Source organism: Epinephelus fuscoguttatus, linkage group LG7 (assembly GCF_011397635.1).
Source record: "Epinephelus fuscoguttatus linkage group LG7, E.fuscoguttatus.final_Chr_v1".
Taxonomy (NCBI): domain Eukaryota; kingdom Metazoa; phylum Chordata; class Actinopteri; order Perciformes; family Serranidae; genus Epinephelus; species Epinephelus fuscoguttatus.
In genome coordinates this window covers 40,627,407-40,646,912 of record NC_064758.1, presented here as the reverse complement: position 1 = coordinate 40,646,912, position 19,506 = coordinate 40,627,407, and the positions used below count along the sequence as shown (strand labels likewise).

Genomic DNA, 19,506 nt, shown 5'->3' with positions numbered 1-19,506 from the left:
AATATGGGTAGAAAATAACAAAAGTAACTTCCAAAGTTTTGACTATAATATTGTCACCCTAATTTTCCATGTGTCTTTTGGGTTTACTAGGTATACACAACATCTACTGTGTGTCCATAATGAATGAGCAATTCCTCCACTGTTGCTCTTTCTCAGGTTTCTTCTTATGTTTTCCTGAGATACTATACTATGACTGTTTTCATAAAATATTTTATGACATACTATATTATGACTTTTTATAAAATATTTTGACATACTATACTATGACTTTTTTATGGAAAATTTTGTGACATACTATACTATGGCTTGTTTGATGAAATATTTTATGACCTACTATACTATGACTTTTTTATGGAAAATTTTGTGACATACTATACTATGGCTTGTTTGATGAAATATTTTATGACCTACTATACTATGACTTCTTGATGGAAAAATTAATGACATACTATTCTATGACTTTTTGATTAAATATTTTATGACATACTATACTATGACTTTTTGTATGGAAAATTTTGATGACATACTACACTATGACTTTGTTATGGAAAATTTTATCACTTACAAAATTATGACTTTTTTATTGAATATTTTATGACATACTATACTATGACTTTTTTTATGGAACATTTAATGACATACTATACTATGACTTTTTATGGACATTTTGATGACATAGCATAAAAAAGTCATAGTATAGTAGGTCATAAAATATTTCATCAAAAAAGTCATAGTATAGTAGGTCATGTAATTTCCCTAAAAAGTCATAATATGTCATAAAATATTTAATCAAAAAAGTCATAGTAAAGTATGTCATAAAATTTCCATGAAAAAGTCAGAGTATAGTATGTCATTAATTTTTCCATAAAAAAGTCATAGTATAGTATGTCATAAAATATTTAGTCAAAAAAAAGTCATTGTATAGTAGGTCATAAAATATTTCATCAAAAAAGCCATAGTATGTCATATTATATCAAAAAAGTCATAGTATAGTATGTCATTCATTTTTCTATAAAAAAAAGTCATAGTATAGTATGCCATTAATATTTCATCAAAAAAGTCATAGTATAGTATGTCATAAAATTTTCCATAAAAATAGTCATAGTAAAGTATTTCATAAAATATTTCATCAAAAAAGTCATAGTATAGTATGTCATAAAAATTTCCGTAGAAAAAGTCATAGCATAGTATGTCAAAATATTTCATAAAAAAAATCATAGTATAGTATGTCATAGAATTTAACATAAAAAAAGTCATTGCATGTCATACAATATTTCATCAAAAAGTCATAGTATAGTATATCATGAAATATTTTATCAAAAAAGTCACAGTATAGTATGTCATAAAATTTTCCATAAAAAGTCAGTGTAGTATGTCATAAAATTTTCCATACAAAAAGTCATAGTATAGTATGTCGTAAAATATTTCATCAAAAAAGTCATAGTATAGTATGTCATAAAATTTTCCATAAAAAAGTCATAGTATAGCATGTCATAAAATCTTTCATCAAAAAAGTCATAGTATAGTATGTCATAAAATTTTACATACAAAAAGTCATAGCATAGTATGTCATAAAATTTTTGATAAAAAGTCTTAGTATAGTATGTTGTAAAATTTTCCATAGAAAAAGTCATAGCATGTCATAAAATATTTAATCAAAAAAGTCATAGTATAGCATGTCATAAAATCTTTCATCAAAAAAGTCATAGTATAGTATGTCATAAAATTTTACATACAAAAAGTCATAGCATAGTATGTCATAAAATTTTACATACAAAAAGTCATAGCATAGTATGTCATAAAATTTTTGATAAAAAGTCTTAGTATAGTATGTTGTAAAATTTTCCATAGAAAAAGTCATAGCATGTCATAAAATATTTAATCAAAAAAGTCATAGTATAGTATGTCATAAAATTTTCCATACAAAAAGTCATAGTGTAGTATGTCGTAAAATATTTCATCAAAAAGTCATAGTATAGTATGTCATAAAATTTTCCATAGAAAAAGTCATAACATAGTATGTCAGAAAATTTTTGATAAAAAAGTCTTAGTATAGTATGTCAAAATTTTCCATACAAAAAATCATCGTATAGTATGTTGTAAAATATTCAAAAATTAAAAAAAATTCAAATATTCAAAAATTAAATAAAAAGTATAGTGTGTCATAAAATATTTTATCAAAAAGTCATAGAATCCTATATACTTTCATAGAATATTTTATGACATACTGTACTATGACTATTTATGGAATATATACTATACTATGAGTTTTTATGTAACTGATACCAATGGGCAAAATAACTACTGGACACAAAGAAGTAAATCAAAACATTTTAATTAGAAAGTTGAAAAACGGCAGTAGGTACATAGGACCTCTATTGGCTAGGGAACGAACAGCAACGAAGATGTTGAAATACAAGATATGAACGTAATCTACTAAGCGAGGAGACTGCAATTTTCACAGAAAGATTACACAAAGAAAAAAGATGACTGCAAATGATGTACATTTAAAATAAATAAATAATAGAAATACATATTCATTGAATAGTGTAGCCATTTCTCTTATCTATGTTATTATTGCTGGTATATATTACCTTTAAATGTCTTATGATTTAAAACAGACGTATTCTGACAACCTTCCTCGGTCGCAAAACAATATCAACATGATCAATAAAATCGTTTATACATTTAAAATCGTGATGCATGAGTTTAGCAGTAAAGAATCACAGACATGAACATTCTTTTTTTTTTTTTAGGGAGCTCCATGTTTTTTTTCTTCAATATATTATGTGGTGAAATGATATCCAGAACAGAATGGATGTATTAATACAGTACGTCAGCGATTGAACTGATCAGCTCTTCTTTGATGTACATAACGTGTCCGTCTAACAGGATGATTAAAACAAAAGACAAGTTGCTGAACAACTACCAGGAGTGACAACTTTGTGCTAATCATTAGCTTAGCCATGCGTTTTGTAGTCCTGTATACACATGAATTAAAGAGTGTCCACAGTCCAGTCTGATTGTGAAAAAAGTGAACAACCTATATTATTTGGGGTGGCTTTTGGCTTCATGTTTATTTGTAATCCTGAGGAGAAGTCTATCGATCCATCTTTCCAGTTGCAAGAGAGAAAACGGCTGATGAGAAAAGCATCGTCACCACAATATTCTTGCAGACATCAACAGGGCACAGTTTCTTTTCCTCAAAGGTGGCGGCGGGTCAGCAGCATCACAGTTCTACCAGCAACCAGGAGACATGTTCAGAATCAGAGCGGTGCTGGGTCTTATTGTCTGTGGACTAGATGAGCTCCTGTCTGTCCTCCCCCGTCCTTGGCTGGATCATCCTTGGCTGCCGCAGGACGACAGACTGTCGTACAGAGAATCGCTGAGGGACTCGGGGGTCTCCAGGACCTGAGGGCGGCTCGGGGAGAGGGCTTCCTCTGGCCGCTCCCTGAGCAGCTCCAGTCCAGCCTCCCGGCTCATCTCAGGGACGCTGGGAGTGCGAGTCTTCCCCCTGCGGCTCATCCCAGACTGAGCAGGGACGGGCAAGCTGCCTGGGTCGACCACCCGGCTGGAGGAGGGGCCGCCGGCCTTCATGCTCTGAAAGGATGCGGAATGGTGTGAGAAACAATTTTAGGTCATGTGTTTCATCTTATGTAATGCCTTCAGGTGCAAAAGAAAAAAACGAAAGTGGGTTACATAAATCATCCAACTGTGAATCTTTAATATTCAGCTGATTAATAATTTGTAAAGGGAGAATGTGGTTCTGTGTTTTTACATTATGTAAGATGTGAGTGCAGATTTAAAAATGTATTTCAAGTTCGCTGCCTGCGAAGTATTTTGAGTCTGTAAGTGACCCAGATAATTCCTTTAGCATGCTCCTGCAGCAGTTTTACAATAAGGACAGCTCAGATAAGACACATTAATGTAGGAAGAAAAAAACACTAATAATAAGCAAAGTTTTGACTATAACATTGTCACGCTGATTTTCCATATGCCTTTTAGGTTTCCTAAGTAGACACAACATCTACTGTGTGTCTGTTCATCCTGGATGAGTGATTCCTCCTCTGTTGCTCTTTATGATGTTTCTTCTATTGTTTCCCCATTTGAGGGTTTTTATCAGGGTTACTTATAGTTATTAGTTATGTAAGTAACATAACTATGACTTTTTTATGAAAAAATCTACAACATACTATACTATTACTTTTTGATGAAATATTTTATGACATACTATACTATTACTTTTTTTATGGAAATATTTACGACATACTATACTATGATGTTTTTATGAAAAATGTTGACATACTATACTATGACTTTTTGATAAAGTATTTAATCACATACTACACTGACTTTTTTTAATGGAAAATTTTATGAAATACTATGACTTTTTTAATGAAATATTTTATGACATACTATACTATGACTTTTTTGATGAAATATTTACTGACATACAATACTATGACTTTTTTATGATTTTTGTATGGCATAGTATTCTATGTCTTTTTAATAAAATATTTAATGACATACAGAGAGAGAGAGGTGCGACTCATAGAGCTCACCTCCCCTAAGGTTTAACCACTATCCCTACCCCTCTGAATGGAGATCCAAAGGACACAGGCTCCTCCTCCTCCTCCTCCACTGCCAGGTAAACCTCTGCAGGTCCTGATGGAGTCTTCAGGTTAGGGAAGGTCCAAGTCTTCGAGCGAGGGGAAAACATATTGGCTCCGTGGCCCTCTTTGTCTGTGCATCAAGTGAATAAAGACATGTTTTCATAACTTTTCCACATTTCGTTACTAAACATAAGTATCAGGAGCACAAACAGTCTAAAATCCCATCTCAAAGTGAGGAAGGTTGAAAATGTTCAGTTGTTAATATGAAATATCGACCAATTGATCAAAACCGGAAAAACACCTACAACAACCACTGGATGGGTTGCCATTAAATTTTGTTAAGAAATTCATGTTCCCCAGAGAATTCATCCAAATCCTCTGTCTTTTCCTCCAGCTCAGTGAGTGCAGTACGAGTTTGCAGACTACATGTGTACAAGAGTTTGTAGACTAAACAACAGAACTAAGTGACCTCTAACAAAGCTCTGAGTATTCTGTTATGAATACACGGAAGTGTTTTAAGCACCTTCACGGATGACGCCAGCAGAGCTTCTTCCCTCCAGCATGGAGCCGTACTGAATGGTGGGAATCAGCTGTTTGTGAGGCGCGTAGCACTCCTCCTGTGGCGTCGGCTCTCTGTCCAGGGTGCGTGCCCGGCGCCCGGCCCTCCCTGGGGAGCTGGAGGAGTGGCGCTCGGCCCCGGCCCTGGTCTTGGACAGGCCCCGTCCTGCTGCACCGCTGCTGCAGTCGGGCAGTGGGAATGTACCGATGCCACTGTCCAGGGTGTATGTGGAAGCACCAGAACCTGCGGAGGAGGGAGGGATTCAGTGACTGAGTGATGTGGAAATGCAAAACTGAATTAATTAAATTTTAACATAATTAAGGAAACAAATAAATACATAAAAAGACACAAAGGAACTAAGACGTAAATATGTAAATTAATGAACTCCCCACTATTTCTTCCATCTTTCACTGAAGCCTCTGAATCAATATTCCTCAGGGGTGTGGCCTCATTATTACCTTTGATATGGTAATTAAGGTGTGAGCCAATTTATTTCCCCTCAATATGCAAATAATGTTTCAGTCAAACCCTTACGGATTGTTGCAGATTTGTATTGCTGGGAGAAGTGCTCAGATCTTTTACTGAAGCAGAAGCAGTAATACCACAGTGTAATTATACATTAGTCAGTAACAGACATTCAAAAAGGAATTCAAAATGTTTCCACACTGAACTGTCTGGTGCGTTCGCTCCTGATGTGCATATTAATACACGTGTATTTTTCTTTTTAATTTTATTTCATTTTTTTCATGTGTTTATATGTGTGTGTATCAATATTGTACTGTTTATATGTGTATATTCATTTATTTACCTCATTTTATATTTTTATTTTTTGCTTATTATTATTTTGTTTTTATTATCATTATAATGTTTTCATTCCTTACAACTACATTAGGTTTATTATTAGTAATGTTACATGTGTCATTATCACTATTTTACTAACAGAAGAAAGGTTCATTTTAAATTGTCTGTGTACATTTGCGTGTGTCTCAATAAATATATACATTTTTCATTTTCTTTTATTTTAAAACTACTACTTTTTTTTGGGCATAATTTTATTAACTGTCTGTCACTGCCCTGATGTCTACATGTGCTGTGATATTGACAGCAGGTATTGGTTAATGTATACCTGAAAGTTGTGTCGGAAATGTTTTTTTACATGTTGCAGTTGCACTGTAAACCGAGCATCGATAAAACAAATTGTTACCCAAAAATCGCCATTAAAAAAATGTCACTTCAGTAAAAGCATGCAAATATTATCAGAAAATGACCTTAAAAAGTTTAAAAGTAAAAGTACTCATTATTCAGACAGGCGCCTTTCAGAATGTGAAATTATTTTATTCTAAATTATTGGAAAATTTTTATTGGCTTTTGAGGAATGTTGATACGTATAAACATACATGAAACAATTTAAAAACATTTTACAATTGTTAAAGAAAACCACAAAGAAATACAAGTTAGATGTTGACATTACATTCTATGAACTACAATATGTTTCACTTGCAGCGTGAAACTTATTGGATTACAAATGTTTTTAATGTATGTCAGAAAAATGTTCCAATCTGGCAGTATTTTAATGAACTTAAATAGTTTATATACTGAGAATTGAATTTAACTTAAACATGTAGCAGACTATAAGTATGAAGCCTAAAATGGAAATACTCACCTTAAACTAAACTTAAATACAGCTCTTGAGTATATTATAAATGTACATTCCACCTCTGCTGATTTGTGATGTGTTCCTGTGATAATATTAATTTATTTTTCATTCCCACTCTGTGAAATTCTTTATACATTCATTCATCTATTTCCAGCCTCGTCTGGTTTGATCTTGCACAAGGTCGTAACGCTCATAAACCTTAAAAAAACGTGTGATATTTCTTTCCTCTGATGAATTCCTGGCAGACGCCTCCTTACCTGCGAAGTGTTGAGAGTGAACTGAATCAGCGAGGTTTTCATCTGATGTGATCTTGCCGATTCTGTCTGATCCCTGCATGAAAGAACAACAGAGCAGCAGATGGAGGAGTGAAAGCCGACTCTTCACATCAGTATGCAGGAAACCAGGCAAACAAATTAGGAGCCAAATATAGGCTTGAAAGTTAATACGAAGCAGAACAAATTTCACCAGTGGTGGAACAAGTACTCAGATCCTTTACTGAACACCAAACTGTGGAAATACTCCACTACAAGTAAAAGCCCTGCATTCAAAACTGCATCAGTAAAAGTATGTCAGTATTATCAGCAAATTATTAAAAGTTAAAGTCCTCATTGTGCAGTAAAATGTTCTCTCTCAGTGTCTCAGTTCTATCTGATGTTTTTGGATTACAGCTACATTAATGTGTATTTTACAGCTGTAGATATTTAATCTTGTGCTAATTTTAACTCCTTTACATACCTTTGGGTATTTTAATCTACAGCAATGCATCATATTCTACAAAATCATCAATTCTTTTTTAGTCTTGCTGTCCTGTGAGGACCATGTATCCCTAAAAACTGTTCATTTTATCCGAAAAACAGCAGTTTTCAGCTTTGTAACGATGCATTTTCCAGCTGATCCAAGATGTTGTTTTTTTTCCACTTATCCTTTTTATTGATTTGTCCACAGAGGTGCAGAACATTCCTACATACAAACAGATCCTATTTAGTCCATCATAACATTTCCAAATTTTCTCTTCAGCCACACCTGCTGTATTTCCTCTTCAGAGTCCTCAATCAATGAATACTGAAACTAAGGGTGTTTTCACACTTGGTCCTTTTCAACCCTCAAAACGGACTCAGAGCAGTGACTCAGCATTTTCTGTGCATATGTGAACACTCCAAGAAAACTCAGACCCCTCTGAGGCGAATCGAACCGACCATCTCCCAGTCAACCTTGGGAGATGGTCTAAGTGCGGTTGGTTCACTTAACCTGTGCCTTGTGAACACAAAGTGCTCCAGGTTCACTTTGCTCTTTGCCATTGTATTTAGCCCTCTAGATCACATGCTGTTGACCTGGGACGTCTGAAAAAACAGACAACACCACTTTGGCCTGTAACGCTTGCAAGGACGCAAGATGAGGAGTAGTTTGATCCACGGACGATACTGCACGTCTCCAGATGTGGAATGTAGAATACATCAAACAGCAACAGTCTGCAGCACAGAAACACTCAGGTTTTCCTCCAATTTTCAGTTCATCTGAAAGCAAAGGGCTTCATAACCACACTGCAGTGTTACGGCAAAGTAAAAACAAAATTATGTCAATATTATATATATAGGCTATAATGTGACCAGAAAAAGAACTGAGTCCCGTTTCTGTTGGTCCACTTCTTGGTGCACTTTAAGATGACTGAGTTTGGTTTGTTTAAAAAGCACTACATGTGAAAACACCCCGAAACTCCAGTAGCATGCATCAAGTAAGGGTAAAAACTGTTCAGGTCTGAGTTCCTAAATAAACTACTGCAACACTTTGTTTCTCTTCTAGGGTGTCATAATATAATATAAAAGAAATAGCAAATAATTAAAACAAACATATAGTCCTGGTTGTGGTTTACCTCGTCCTATGGTTCCTATATTCTTTCCTTCCTGCACTTCAATGCTCTTCGTTATTCTGGGAATACCTCAAGTAGGTGGGAAATCGCTTGACTATATACACAAAGTATAAACCTTCAAGAACATAACAAAAGATGAACGGAGCCTGCAGTAGTAGACGAGTCCAACTTCTACCTAGACAGCCTTATTCTCTGTATTGCTGTCTTTTTGTTTAATAGTTTAACAATTTTTAAATGGACCTTTATTTGTCTGTATCCTGTATGTGAGAACTGATCCAAGAGGGTTTTATTTAGCTTAAGAAGTAGGAGAAATTTCCTGAACACTGAGTCTGTAAGACAAATGTGTTTGAGTAAAAAGTTCAATATTCACCTCTGAGATTTAGTGGAGTAGAAGTATAAAGTTTAAAAGTTTAAAATTTCTACTTAAGTTCAGACCTGTAGTTAATGTACTGTGAGTATTTCACTCATGCATCACTAAAACCTGAGAGCTAGACGCATTAAATGAAAGTGAGTTGTGTCCTTCTCTGTGTCCATTTGTTTTATTTCTGTTGCTAATGTAAAAATCTTGTCCGTCTGTTTCTAACTGCAGAGAGATAAATAGAAGTGTAACTTATGATGTACCTTCTCCATGTCGTCTCGACTGGTGGTGTGACTGATGACGTCGCCCTGCTGACAGAACACCGGCTTGGAGGTCTTACAGTCGAACGAGAGCCGGCGCTGCGGCACGCTGATCATGTCCTTCCCGTCCACTCTACAGTTATCACACACACATCAAGTTTCAGTTGAGATATCCTAGTTTACCAAATAAGGCGTTTGTGTTAGCATTTTCCTATTTAAATGAACAGTTCAACAACATTTTGGGGAAATACTGATTCGCTTTCAAGCAGAGAGCTGTGGGTGTACCCTAGCCAATTAACTCAGCTTAGCATAAAGACTGGAAACAGGGAGAAACAGCTAGCCTGGCTCTGCCCAGAGCTCATTAATCAACTTGTTATATCATGTTAGTTTAATCTGTACAAAATAGAGCCAGGTTAGCAGAGCAAGACTAGCTAAGTGACTAGATTCACTAAGAAAGTTACGTAAAGGTCCAGTGTGTAAGGTTTAGGGGGATTCAGTGCCATCTGGGGGTGAGGACTGCAACCAGCTGAAACTTCTCCCAGTTAGAATTCCCTCAGTGTTCATTGTTCAGGTGGTTTTAACCAGGAGCCCAATCAGTGGCATAAGGAAGTTACAAGGGCTCAAGTGCACACTATCATGCATGTATTGTCTTGACACAAAAAGAGATTTGACACAAAAATATCCAAATAAGTAAGAAAATAATCATTTAATTGAACAGGTTTTATAGTTTTTGTAGAAAAAGCATATAACTTTGTTTTACATAGCTACTGACTATTTAAAAAAAAGTAAACCATGACGCAGATAGGTTTGCCTTTTTGGGGACATATATAGCAAATGGCACCTTTTTTTAAACTAGAAATATATATATATATATTTTTTTACAATTCCTCTTTGAACACAGGTCACAGGGACCCACTCTCTCTACGGACCCCTCTACCCAACAGGCCCCGGTGCAATCCTGCTGTATGCACTTTCTATATTTATGCCCCTAAGCCGATTTATCTGCAGAGGTCTCTTCATCTCTAAAACAAATGGACCAGGTGATGAAAACCAGTAATGCAGTTTTACGTTACAAATCAGTGTTTCTCTGATGCTGTTTGATAACTTAAAATTAATTCATTCAGGAAGTTTTTAACCGAGAGCAAACAGACCAGGTGATTTAAACTGGTTAAAACACTAAATAAATCAGTGTTTCTTCTAACACAGTTAATTGCAGATGGGCTTTTAACTTTGGAGGCTGGCCCAAAAAGGCGAAACAAAAATGGCCATCTCCAGCCAGTGTTTGGTTTGTCTGTTCTGGGCCACTGTAGAAACGTGGTACAACATGGCGGACTCCATAGATGACGACCCGCTCCATATGTAGATATAAACGGTTCATTCTAAGGCATTGAAAACACAACGATTCTTATTTTTAGGTGATCATACACTCAAGAAAATAAACTTATTGTAATAGTCCGTTTCTTCCAATACATCCTCCCTAATGCTACACACTGGACCTTTAAAGATCCAGTGTGTAGCATTTAGTGGCATCTTGCCGTGAGGTTGCAGAACTGAAACTTCTCCCTTGTGCTAAGTGTGTCAGAGAATAACAGTGGCTGAGGCAAAATCATGATAACATATATGGCCTTATCTAAATCCAGTGTTTGGTTTGTCTGTTCTGGGCCACTGTAGGACAATACAGCAGACTCTGTGGACGAAGGTCTGCTCCGTATGTAGATATAAACGGCTCATTCTAAGGTAATGAAAACACTAGTATGAATATCAGATATCATTTCAGTCAATATACCCCTCTAAATCTTACACACTGGACCTGTACTTGACTCATCAATTATCAAAATACTTGCTGACTGATTTCTTCTATCAGACAATTTATCATTATACAAAACAGACATGAGTGACATCAATCTTTTCGTTTAACTCTCATCAAGAGACACAACACTTTTTTCCTTCAACATCTATATCTGTTCCTTCAGTTTGTTATAACACCAGCTTTGACACACTCGTCCTTGTCGAGTCCTCACCTGTTCAGCAGCTGCTGCATGAAGTTGTCAGAGCGCGCTCCCCTGTACATGACAGCCAGCTGTCCCTGAGCCTGGTCCATCACCACCTCACAGGAGTGACCCCTCCCTGACCTCTCCACATACGCCCTCTCCTCCTCCAGCGCCCTCCTCAGCCCCTCCGCCTTCTCCATCAGCGTCGAGATGTTCAGACCTTCCACTCCTTCTTTACACCTGGTGGCCATTTTCACAGAGTCCCTGCCCACTGAGGGGATGTTGATCTTCCACTCCTTCTTTTCGTCCTTTGCTTTGGCCGCGTCGGCCTTGCGGCTCAGCGCGGGCAGTTTGCTCTTCTTCAAGCCGAACCAGCTCGCGATGCCGTTGGAGGCTTTCTGCTTCACCTCGCCGCCCTGTCCTCCTCTGTCCTGCTCCTGGAGCTTCAGCATGTTCTCCTCGATGCCCTTCATCACCTTCTGCTCAATGGCGGATTGTGGACTGGGGACTGGCTGCATTGGCTTCTCCCCATCAGATGTTGGAGGTCTCGGAGGAGGAGGCGGCAGGCTGTCTCCGTACATTGGATTCTTTTTCCCTTTCCCGCTGATCTTGGTCCTCTCCTCTGATTTGGACGAGTAACGTGGAGCCTCTGTGGACTTCCCCCCTCTGTGGACGGACGGTCCCTGACAAGGTTTGGACGGCGACTTCGGGGGGATTTTGTTGGGGCTGTTGCTACTGTGAGGACCAACACCTGGTTTAAGGTTATAGGCCAGATTCAGGGAGCCAGGACACTTGATGTTGTTGCGTAGTACCTGTGGAGCATCTGCGTTTGGGGACGGCAGACCGATTTTGCTCTTGGAGCCTTCTGCTTTTGTCACACACAGTTCCTGTTTAACCACCCCTGAACCAGAAGATTTTACAGCCTGCTCATACAGCTGAGAGGACCCCGGGTACTTCAAACCACCACTGCTAACTTTAGGTTTACTGTCCAAAGAGTCTGTGAATTTTGAATGTCTCTGCTCCTCTTTATGGAGCTCCATGGGCCTCTCTGCTGTCTTACTCCTTTCCTCCCCATAAGTGCCCTCATTCACAGCATCGACCGGCCTGAGACCGACCTGTAAATCCTCAGAGCTCCTCAGCTTTCCCAACGCAGCCAGCCTGTCTTTGAAAGCATGATGACTGGAATCAGCCTGGGATCTCACCGCCCCGGCCGCAGGCCTCTTGGGGATGGAAGAGGAGTCGCTCCTCCTGGTTGGAGGTGGGGGCGGCTGGGCGACCTCAGAGCTCTGCACAGTGATCTCCTCCTGCTTCTCTCTGGTTTGTGGGTAGTTAGCTCTGCCCTGCGAGGCCTTGCTGAGGGCGGATGTGTTGGGCAGGCTGTGATGGTTAACCCACACTGGGCTGTCTGAATCCTCTTCATCATCTGATGTGGACTCTGACGTGGACGAGGATGACTGCTTTCGCTGAGGAGTCGGGTTGAGGACACTTTCTGGTAGTGATTTAACAAGCTTCCTCTCACCGCTGTTTGCCTTGGTCTGGGATGGAAGTGTGGTTCTTTTCTCAAGGCCCTGGGTTGGTTCCTCCTCTCTGGAGCCGGCGGACATAACACAGACATTTTCATAATGAGGGACCCTCTGAGATACTTTGGGTGAGGAGGAAGATGTAGAGGAGGAAGCACCAATCTTTGAGCCAGCTTTAGGTGCAGAGAGGCTGCTGTAGCTTATTTCCTTTACAGGCGGGGAGCAGACGTCTTCGGGTTGAGGAGGGGAGGTTGGGGCGGAGTGTGTGGCGGGGTAGGACTCAGACCTGGAGGGTGGTGGAGGGGGCTGCCTGCACCTCTCGGTGGTGGTGGCTCTGCGTGTGGGAACAGGAGAGTGGTACACCTCGTAGTTGTTGGTGCGACAGGGGATCCTGGAGCTGCGGGTGAGTTGGGGGCTCAGGCGGACAGCAGAGGTTGAAGGCTGGGACTTGTCCCCTATCGAGGGAATCTTCAAGAACTTAAGCAGTTTGGACGGCGAGTTGATGGCGGCGGTTTTGACGTCACTGAGGCAGGAGGGGCTGGGGCTGACGGAGGCACTGGCTCTCACAGAAGAACCCTGATCTGTGCCGTCTTTCTCGGGGATGATTGACGGGTCGTTCGACACAGCAGCGTTGATGCCGTTGTGAACACCGTCGCTCGTCTCCAGCTCACAGTGGGAGATGTGTGTGCCCTCCTTCACAGAACTGGGCAGGTGGGAGGTGGGACAGAAACCAGTGAGCTCTTCAGAGGCACTAGCATTCAGACAACTCTCTGAGCCGTCCTGATCTTGCTCCACCTCCAGGCTCTGATCCGCTGCTTCTGTGACCGACGAGTGTGCGGTGGCGCCTGCTGGTTGCTGGTGGGCTTCATTCTTGGTGCATTGTTTAGACAGGGGAACAGACTCCGCTGTTCTGCTCTTACTGTGACATTCACTTATAGCAGCTGCAGGAACTACATGGCTCTGGGTGGCGGAGTTGGCTTTTGAAGGACTACAGACGTGGTTGCATGGCTTTGGAGGACTGTCTGGGCTCCTCTTGCAGTGTAAACAGCAGGTGTTCCCTCCCTCACACTTCACCGCCCCGTCACCGTTGACATGCTGGTGTGAGTCAGTGTCGGAGCAGGAGCAGTGGCAGTGTGTGTGGTGGGATTTGCACGGTAGTGGAAGGGGGTCCGCCGTGGCCAAAACAGCCTCTGTTGACATGAGCACCTGGCTGTAGTCGCAGAAAGACAAGCTCGTGGTGGACGGGTGGAACTTCAGAGGGTCCGTCTCCTCCATCTTGCGAAGGACCTCCAGGATGTGTGCTTTCTTCTTGAAGAAGGGGGACAGGGCCTCCATGGAGGCGGCAGGGCCACGAGGGCCGGGGGAGGCATGTTGTGTGCGGTAGCCATTTCCCTTTGGACAGAAAGAGATCTATATCAGCACACAACTCACTGCTGATGAACAATTCACTTATCCAAGACCTTTAGAGTGCGTGCGTACAGGAAATGAGTGCAGGGCCGATTAGCTTTTTAAAGAACAATAGTAAAAAACAGGCAAATGTCACAGCACGTTAAAACATCACACACACACACTCAGGGGCTCTGACATAATCCCGAAGTTTCACTCTTCATGTTTGGTGAAAGCTTTGCAATAATCACCTTGGCTTGTGCTTCAGTGTGTGCAGGCTCCACCTGTTTGGCAGAGTCATTGTGCAGCTGTGCATTGTAGTCTGGGAGGGGTCCCGCCTGGACCTGTAACGGGAGATTCATGAGGCAATTACAATGACACTGTATACACTACAGGCTATCCTCTACACAGACAACTAGGAGCTACATTGTTCCAGCATCTGTTGGAACAATGTAGAGCAGAAGTGAAAAGACTGAGATCCATTACTGGCTCAGCAGCGTGTCAGAGAACGAGGCCGAGGAGAAAATGTCATTAGCAGCTCAAGAATCAGAGCTGAGCACTCGAGTACTGGACCTCAGGTACTTCTTCTTTACTTGAGTATTTCCATGTTACGTTACTTTGTACTTCTTCTCCACTACATTTATCTAATAAGCTGCAGTTACTGGTTACTTTGCACATTATAATTTTACACATAAAATATGAGTTTTTATAAATAAAGTAGTTAAATGAGCTCCACCTCCACCGACTGCAACATTAATACAACTATGCAAATAAAAAACAACTACAATATTTTGACACTTTGAAAGGGGCATTCTGTGATTTATGATTTATGATGATTTATTTCTGACACTCTTTTTACACTTCACACTGCTGCAACTCTTTCAAAAGATTTTATGATTTTACAATTCTATGATTTTATGACTTTTATTTCATCTTAGGATTTCATTATGATTTTGAGTTTTATGGTTTTGAATCAATCAATCGTCGTTTTAAACTGTTTTTAAGTGTCCTTTGTCTGTTTCATGCTCATTATGTCTAGTTTCATGCAAAGCATTCAGTGCTTATAATGCCCTTATTGTAAAGCACTTTGTGCTGCATTTCTTTTCTGAAAGGTGCTATATAAATAAAGTTTATTATTATGATAGGATAACTTTATTTGCCATTTGTACACCTGCATGTAGTCTGGGTGAAAAGGAAGTGTAGTAAAGTCAAGTAAAAGATAAAGTGCAAACAACCAAGTATAAAAAGTATAATAAATAGTAGAATACAAACTCCACCTGCAGGACATCCAGAGAGGTATTTCACATTATGAGTATTGCACATTTACAATTTTTATTGCACATTAACTAAGGTAGATGAGTTACTGTAGTCAGTAAGTCCTTATTTGCTTTTGCCATTAGTCCCACTGTGGCAGGGAAAAATTATTATTACTATATTTTTTATCTTTACCCTCCAACAACACGATCAGACTCATGATGGAGTCAAAAAAAAGAAGGTTAAAATCGATGCAGCAGACCCAGAGTCATCGTCTTTTTTATACCACACATTCCTCTACAGTGACCTGGTGCCTACATTACCTACACTGCAACTCGACTGCCGACAGTTTGTTCAGAGATTCAGGTAGGTTATATTATTAGAGGATCAAGTAGCCTAAACCTGTCAGCCCCGTGCAGAGATGAGCAGTGGGCTACAGAGGTCTGATAAACTCACTTCTGACCAAAGGGACGCTGATAAATATCCTCAAGTGATGTCACATGAGTCAGACTTCATCCAGCTCCCTCTGGTGCCACAAAAGGCTTTATAACTTCTTCATATGTAGAAGTTCTCTCCAAGACTTGGAGTATTTTTTACATTGTCTTATTACTACTTTCACTGAAGTAACTAAGTCATTTATGCAGTTTGATCTACCTGGTAGTGAGCGGTGGGATGGTTGGGCAGTTTCTGCTGGAAGAGCTCACACAGCGCTCTGTTCTGTCTCTCCAGGTCAAACACCAACATCTTCAGCTTGATGCACTCCTCTCTCAGATCCTGTTCAGTGACACACGCAGCAGTGAGAACACGTCATGATGATGATGATACAGCTGGTTCAAATCCAAACACATGATCAGAAGTGTAGCTTTATGTTACCTTTTGATTCAGCAGAGCTTGGACCACATGGTTGGCCACCTGTTAACACAAGAGAACACCACATTTTACACAGGAACGACTTAGCTGAGCAGAATTTATCACCATAATCTTGGCTTCTGAATTATATTCTGCAACATGAACCCACCTCATCCAAGCATCTCTCGTACGCCTCTCTCTGACTCTCATTCGCCAACATCAGAGCAGAGTTTTCTGCCTGTGAGGAAAACAAAAATAAAACACATACAACACTTATTTATTAGTCATGCTATTTCTTGTGTCATGCACATGTAACTGTCCAAATCACATGGACTTATAACACACCAAAAATACAGCTGCATGGGTGAAACATTTGTCAGACATGAACACAGTGTCAACATCAAGCAACAAAAAAAGCTTCCTCTCCCAAAACAGCAAATGTTGTCATTTTCATCCACTCACCAGAGAGGAAGAACATTTTACTAAAAACAGTTCAATATTTGGGAAATGCACTTATTCGCTTTCTCACAAAGAGCAGTTGCCAGGCGACCAGTAGAGACTCGTGAGAGTTACTGGTCCCAGTCAAGAAATGGTTTCCTCAAGTAAAATAGCAAAGTGTTGTTTTTACACTTCTGTTTTTGTACAGTTTAAACAACTTGTGAGTCTGTGAGCTTTAGAGGTGGATTAATGCTAAGCTAACTGTCTGCAGGAAGTAGGGACTCCCTTAAACCCTGGGGCCGGTTACACAAAACACCTTAAGTTAAGATTTTCCTTAAAGTCCTAGTTAATGTGTCCTCATAATGAAACTGGTTACACAAAACACCTTAAGTTTAGATTTTCCTTCAAGTCCTAGTTAATGTGTCCTCATAATAAAAGTGGTTACACAAAACACCTTAAGTTAAGATTTTCCTTCAAGTCCTAGTTAATGTTTCCTCATAATAAAAGTGGTTACACAAAACACCTTAAGTTAAGATTTTCCTTCAAGTCCTAGTTAATGTTTCCTCATAATAAAAGTGGTTACACAAAACACCTCAAGTTAAGATTTTCCTTAAAGTCCTAGTTAATGTTTCCTCATAATAAAAGTGGTTGCACAAAACATCTTTAAGTCTAGTCCTTAAGGTTTCCTTAAAATACTCTTTGTGCTTGGTCTTATACTTAGGGGATCCCTATACCGTTGCACAAAAGACCTTAGCAACCAAAGCAAAGGAAAAAAAAACAACAACAAAAAAAAAAACAACTTAATGTACCTCTGACGCTATCTCAACTGCAACATGACCAAGTTTATGGTGATAAACGAAAAAAAATGAACACACCTCGAGAGGAGAGATGGATATGCTTTTGATTTCACACTTTAGATGTGACTGAATTAATTTTCTTCTTCTCCTCTGCCATTTTTTCACTATCTAACGATAAGCCAACTGTGTGAGACGATAACAGGCGTCACAAGTATGAGTCCAAGCAAACAAACAATTTCCATGGAAACTTGTACCGCTGTAAAATCTCTTTCAACACACTAAATGAGTCTTCCTCAATAACGGAAACATTTAAAAGGGATTGTATGCAACTGTGTAAGTCCCTCAGCTAAGGAGAAATACAGCCTTAAGTGTCATTGTGCAGCCGGTCCCTGGTATTTCACCCAGATGGACACTGCAGGATGTAGCAGTGCACGCTTTGGCGAGCTCCGTGACCATCTCAGCCCGGGCTCTGAATGCATGTTCACACTTTTGAGAATTAAACAAACTACACAGAATAATACACACACACAATATGAGATCGGTGTATTTACTGTGGAGAGATACTGCATATATATCAAAATACAGAGACCCCCATTTTGACCATTAAGTTGTAGATATTTTCCAGTATACTGTTACAATGGTCAGTCTGAGAATCTATCAGCAGTCAGGTAAAAGTCTTTTGACAATCTTCAGGTCAGTCTGTGAGCCTGTTCAGACCTGGTATTAACCTACGTTTTGGATTCTGTGTCTCACAAGACTCACACCTCTACGTTTCAATTTCCTCCTAATCAGTGTAATTAAAATCCAACTTGTGATGCAGAGCGCGCTGTGTTTTACTCACCTCCAGCTCCCTCAGTCGGTCCATGAGCTCGCTGCTGTTGTCCTCCAGGAAAGACTCCACGTCCCCCTCCTCTCCTTCCTCGTCCGAACCGAAGTCTTCATCACACATTCTCTGTTCTGTCTCATCAGACATTGTTCTCATCTGTGAACACACAAGGTGACACTGCATCAATGCCACAATCTCCACAGCACTAAAACGTTTAATTCCTGGAAGTAACACCCAGCAGTAAAACATGTACCGCTCTGCAGGGTGACCATCAGCATGAGAACGTCCTCTGTCTTATTTCTTTTTGCTGCTACAAACCTTCTGTACACAATTAATTATTCATAATTAAAATCACACATCAGATCTGGGTCAAACAGTAAATACTAACAGATTTGTACATATTTAAATGTCTGTAGGATACGTCACAGGTGAGCAGTCACAAGCTGTTACCCTGCTCCTCTGCAACTGTCTGATATGCAGCACATTAAACACAGTTTCTTTCTCAATATCATAATATGAATGTGTTGCTTCTGTTACTGGTTACATTCATTTAATCACCACAGGCTGCGACTCAGTTTAGCCGCCCCTGGTCTCAGTTACCTTACATTAAAGTAACAGCAACGAGCTCCAAGCAGTGAGGTATCAAAGACTTTAAATCTGTGAAACAGAGCACTGGTATCAGACTGGTACTCTGTATCTGGAGATAGAGCAAAGTTGGATCGGTGCATCCGTGCCTGCTCTGGAGAGGGCGCAGGACACAATGAAATCGGGGGTTTTCGTTGACCCAATCCCCAAAAGCCTACTCTATGTACAACACATTATGATGACTGTAGCGTCACTCTTTTCTGTTCACCAAAACTATCACAACAAAATGGACTCATACAAAAGTAAACCCTCTCAATCATCACTTGTGATCCACCTGAAGTGTGTGGCAGTGTATTTATCCGCAGAGGCTCTGCCCTGTGCTTGTATTTTCTTATTTTCCACTATATGTTGCTGTGCTCTGGACTTTCCTGGGCACATCGAGCAGGTGAGGTCAGGACTTTATAAAAAGGTAGCGACCAGGTGCCAGACCTTAGGCAGCACTCATCCAAGAGGAAGCTACAAAATCTGCAGACACAGCGCTGAAAA

General features: G+C 39.8%; 1 protein-coding gene across 3 annotated transcripts in view; it reads right to left on the bottom strand.

The window, feature by feature from the left end:
• Window positions 1-2,738: 2,738 nt before the first annotated feature.
• Window positions 2,739-19,506, bottom strand: part of nckap5l (NCK-associated protein 5-like) — a 61,769-nt gene continuing 45,001 nt past the window's right edge. For 2 of the 3 annotated variants that reach the window (XM_049580176.1, XM_049580177.1), the window contains exons 3-13: window positions 18,391-18,531; window positions 16,484-16,552; window positions 16,339-16,377; window positions 16,120-16,239; window positions 14,463-14,555; window positions 11,336-14,217; window positions 9,318-9,447; window positions 7,087-7,159; window positions 5,137-5,415; window positions 4,592-4,743; window positions 2,739-3,600 (exon numbers count right to left, since the gene is read on the bottom strand). In XM_049580176.1, the coding sequence (XP_049436133.1) occupies window positions 3,340-3,600; window positions 4,592-4,743; window positions 5,137-5,415; window positions 7,087-7,159; window positions 9,318-9,447; window positions 11,336-14,217; window positions 14,463-14,555; window positions 16,120-16,239; window positions 16,339-16,377; window positions 16,484-16,552; window positions 18,391-18,531 (4,239 nt within the window). In that variant the 3' untranslated portion in view covers window positions 2,739-3,339. The other variant, XM_049580179.1, reaches the window with a different exon arrangement.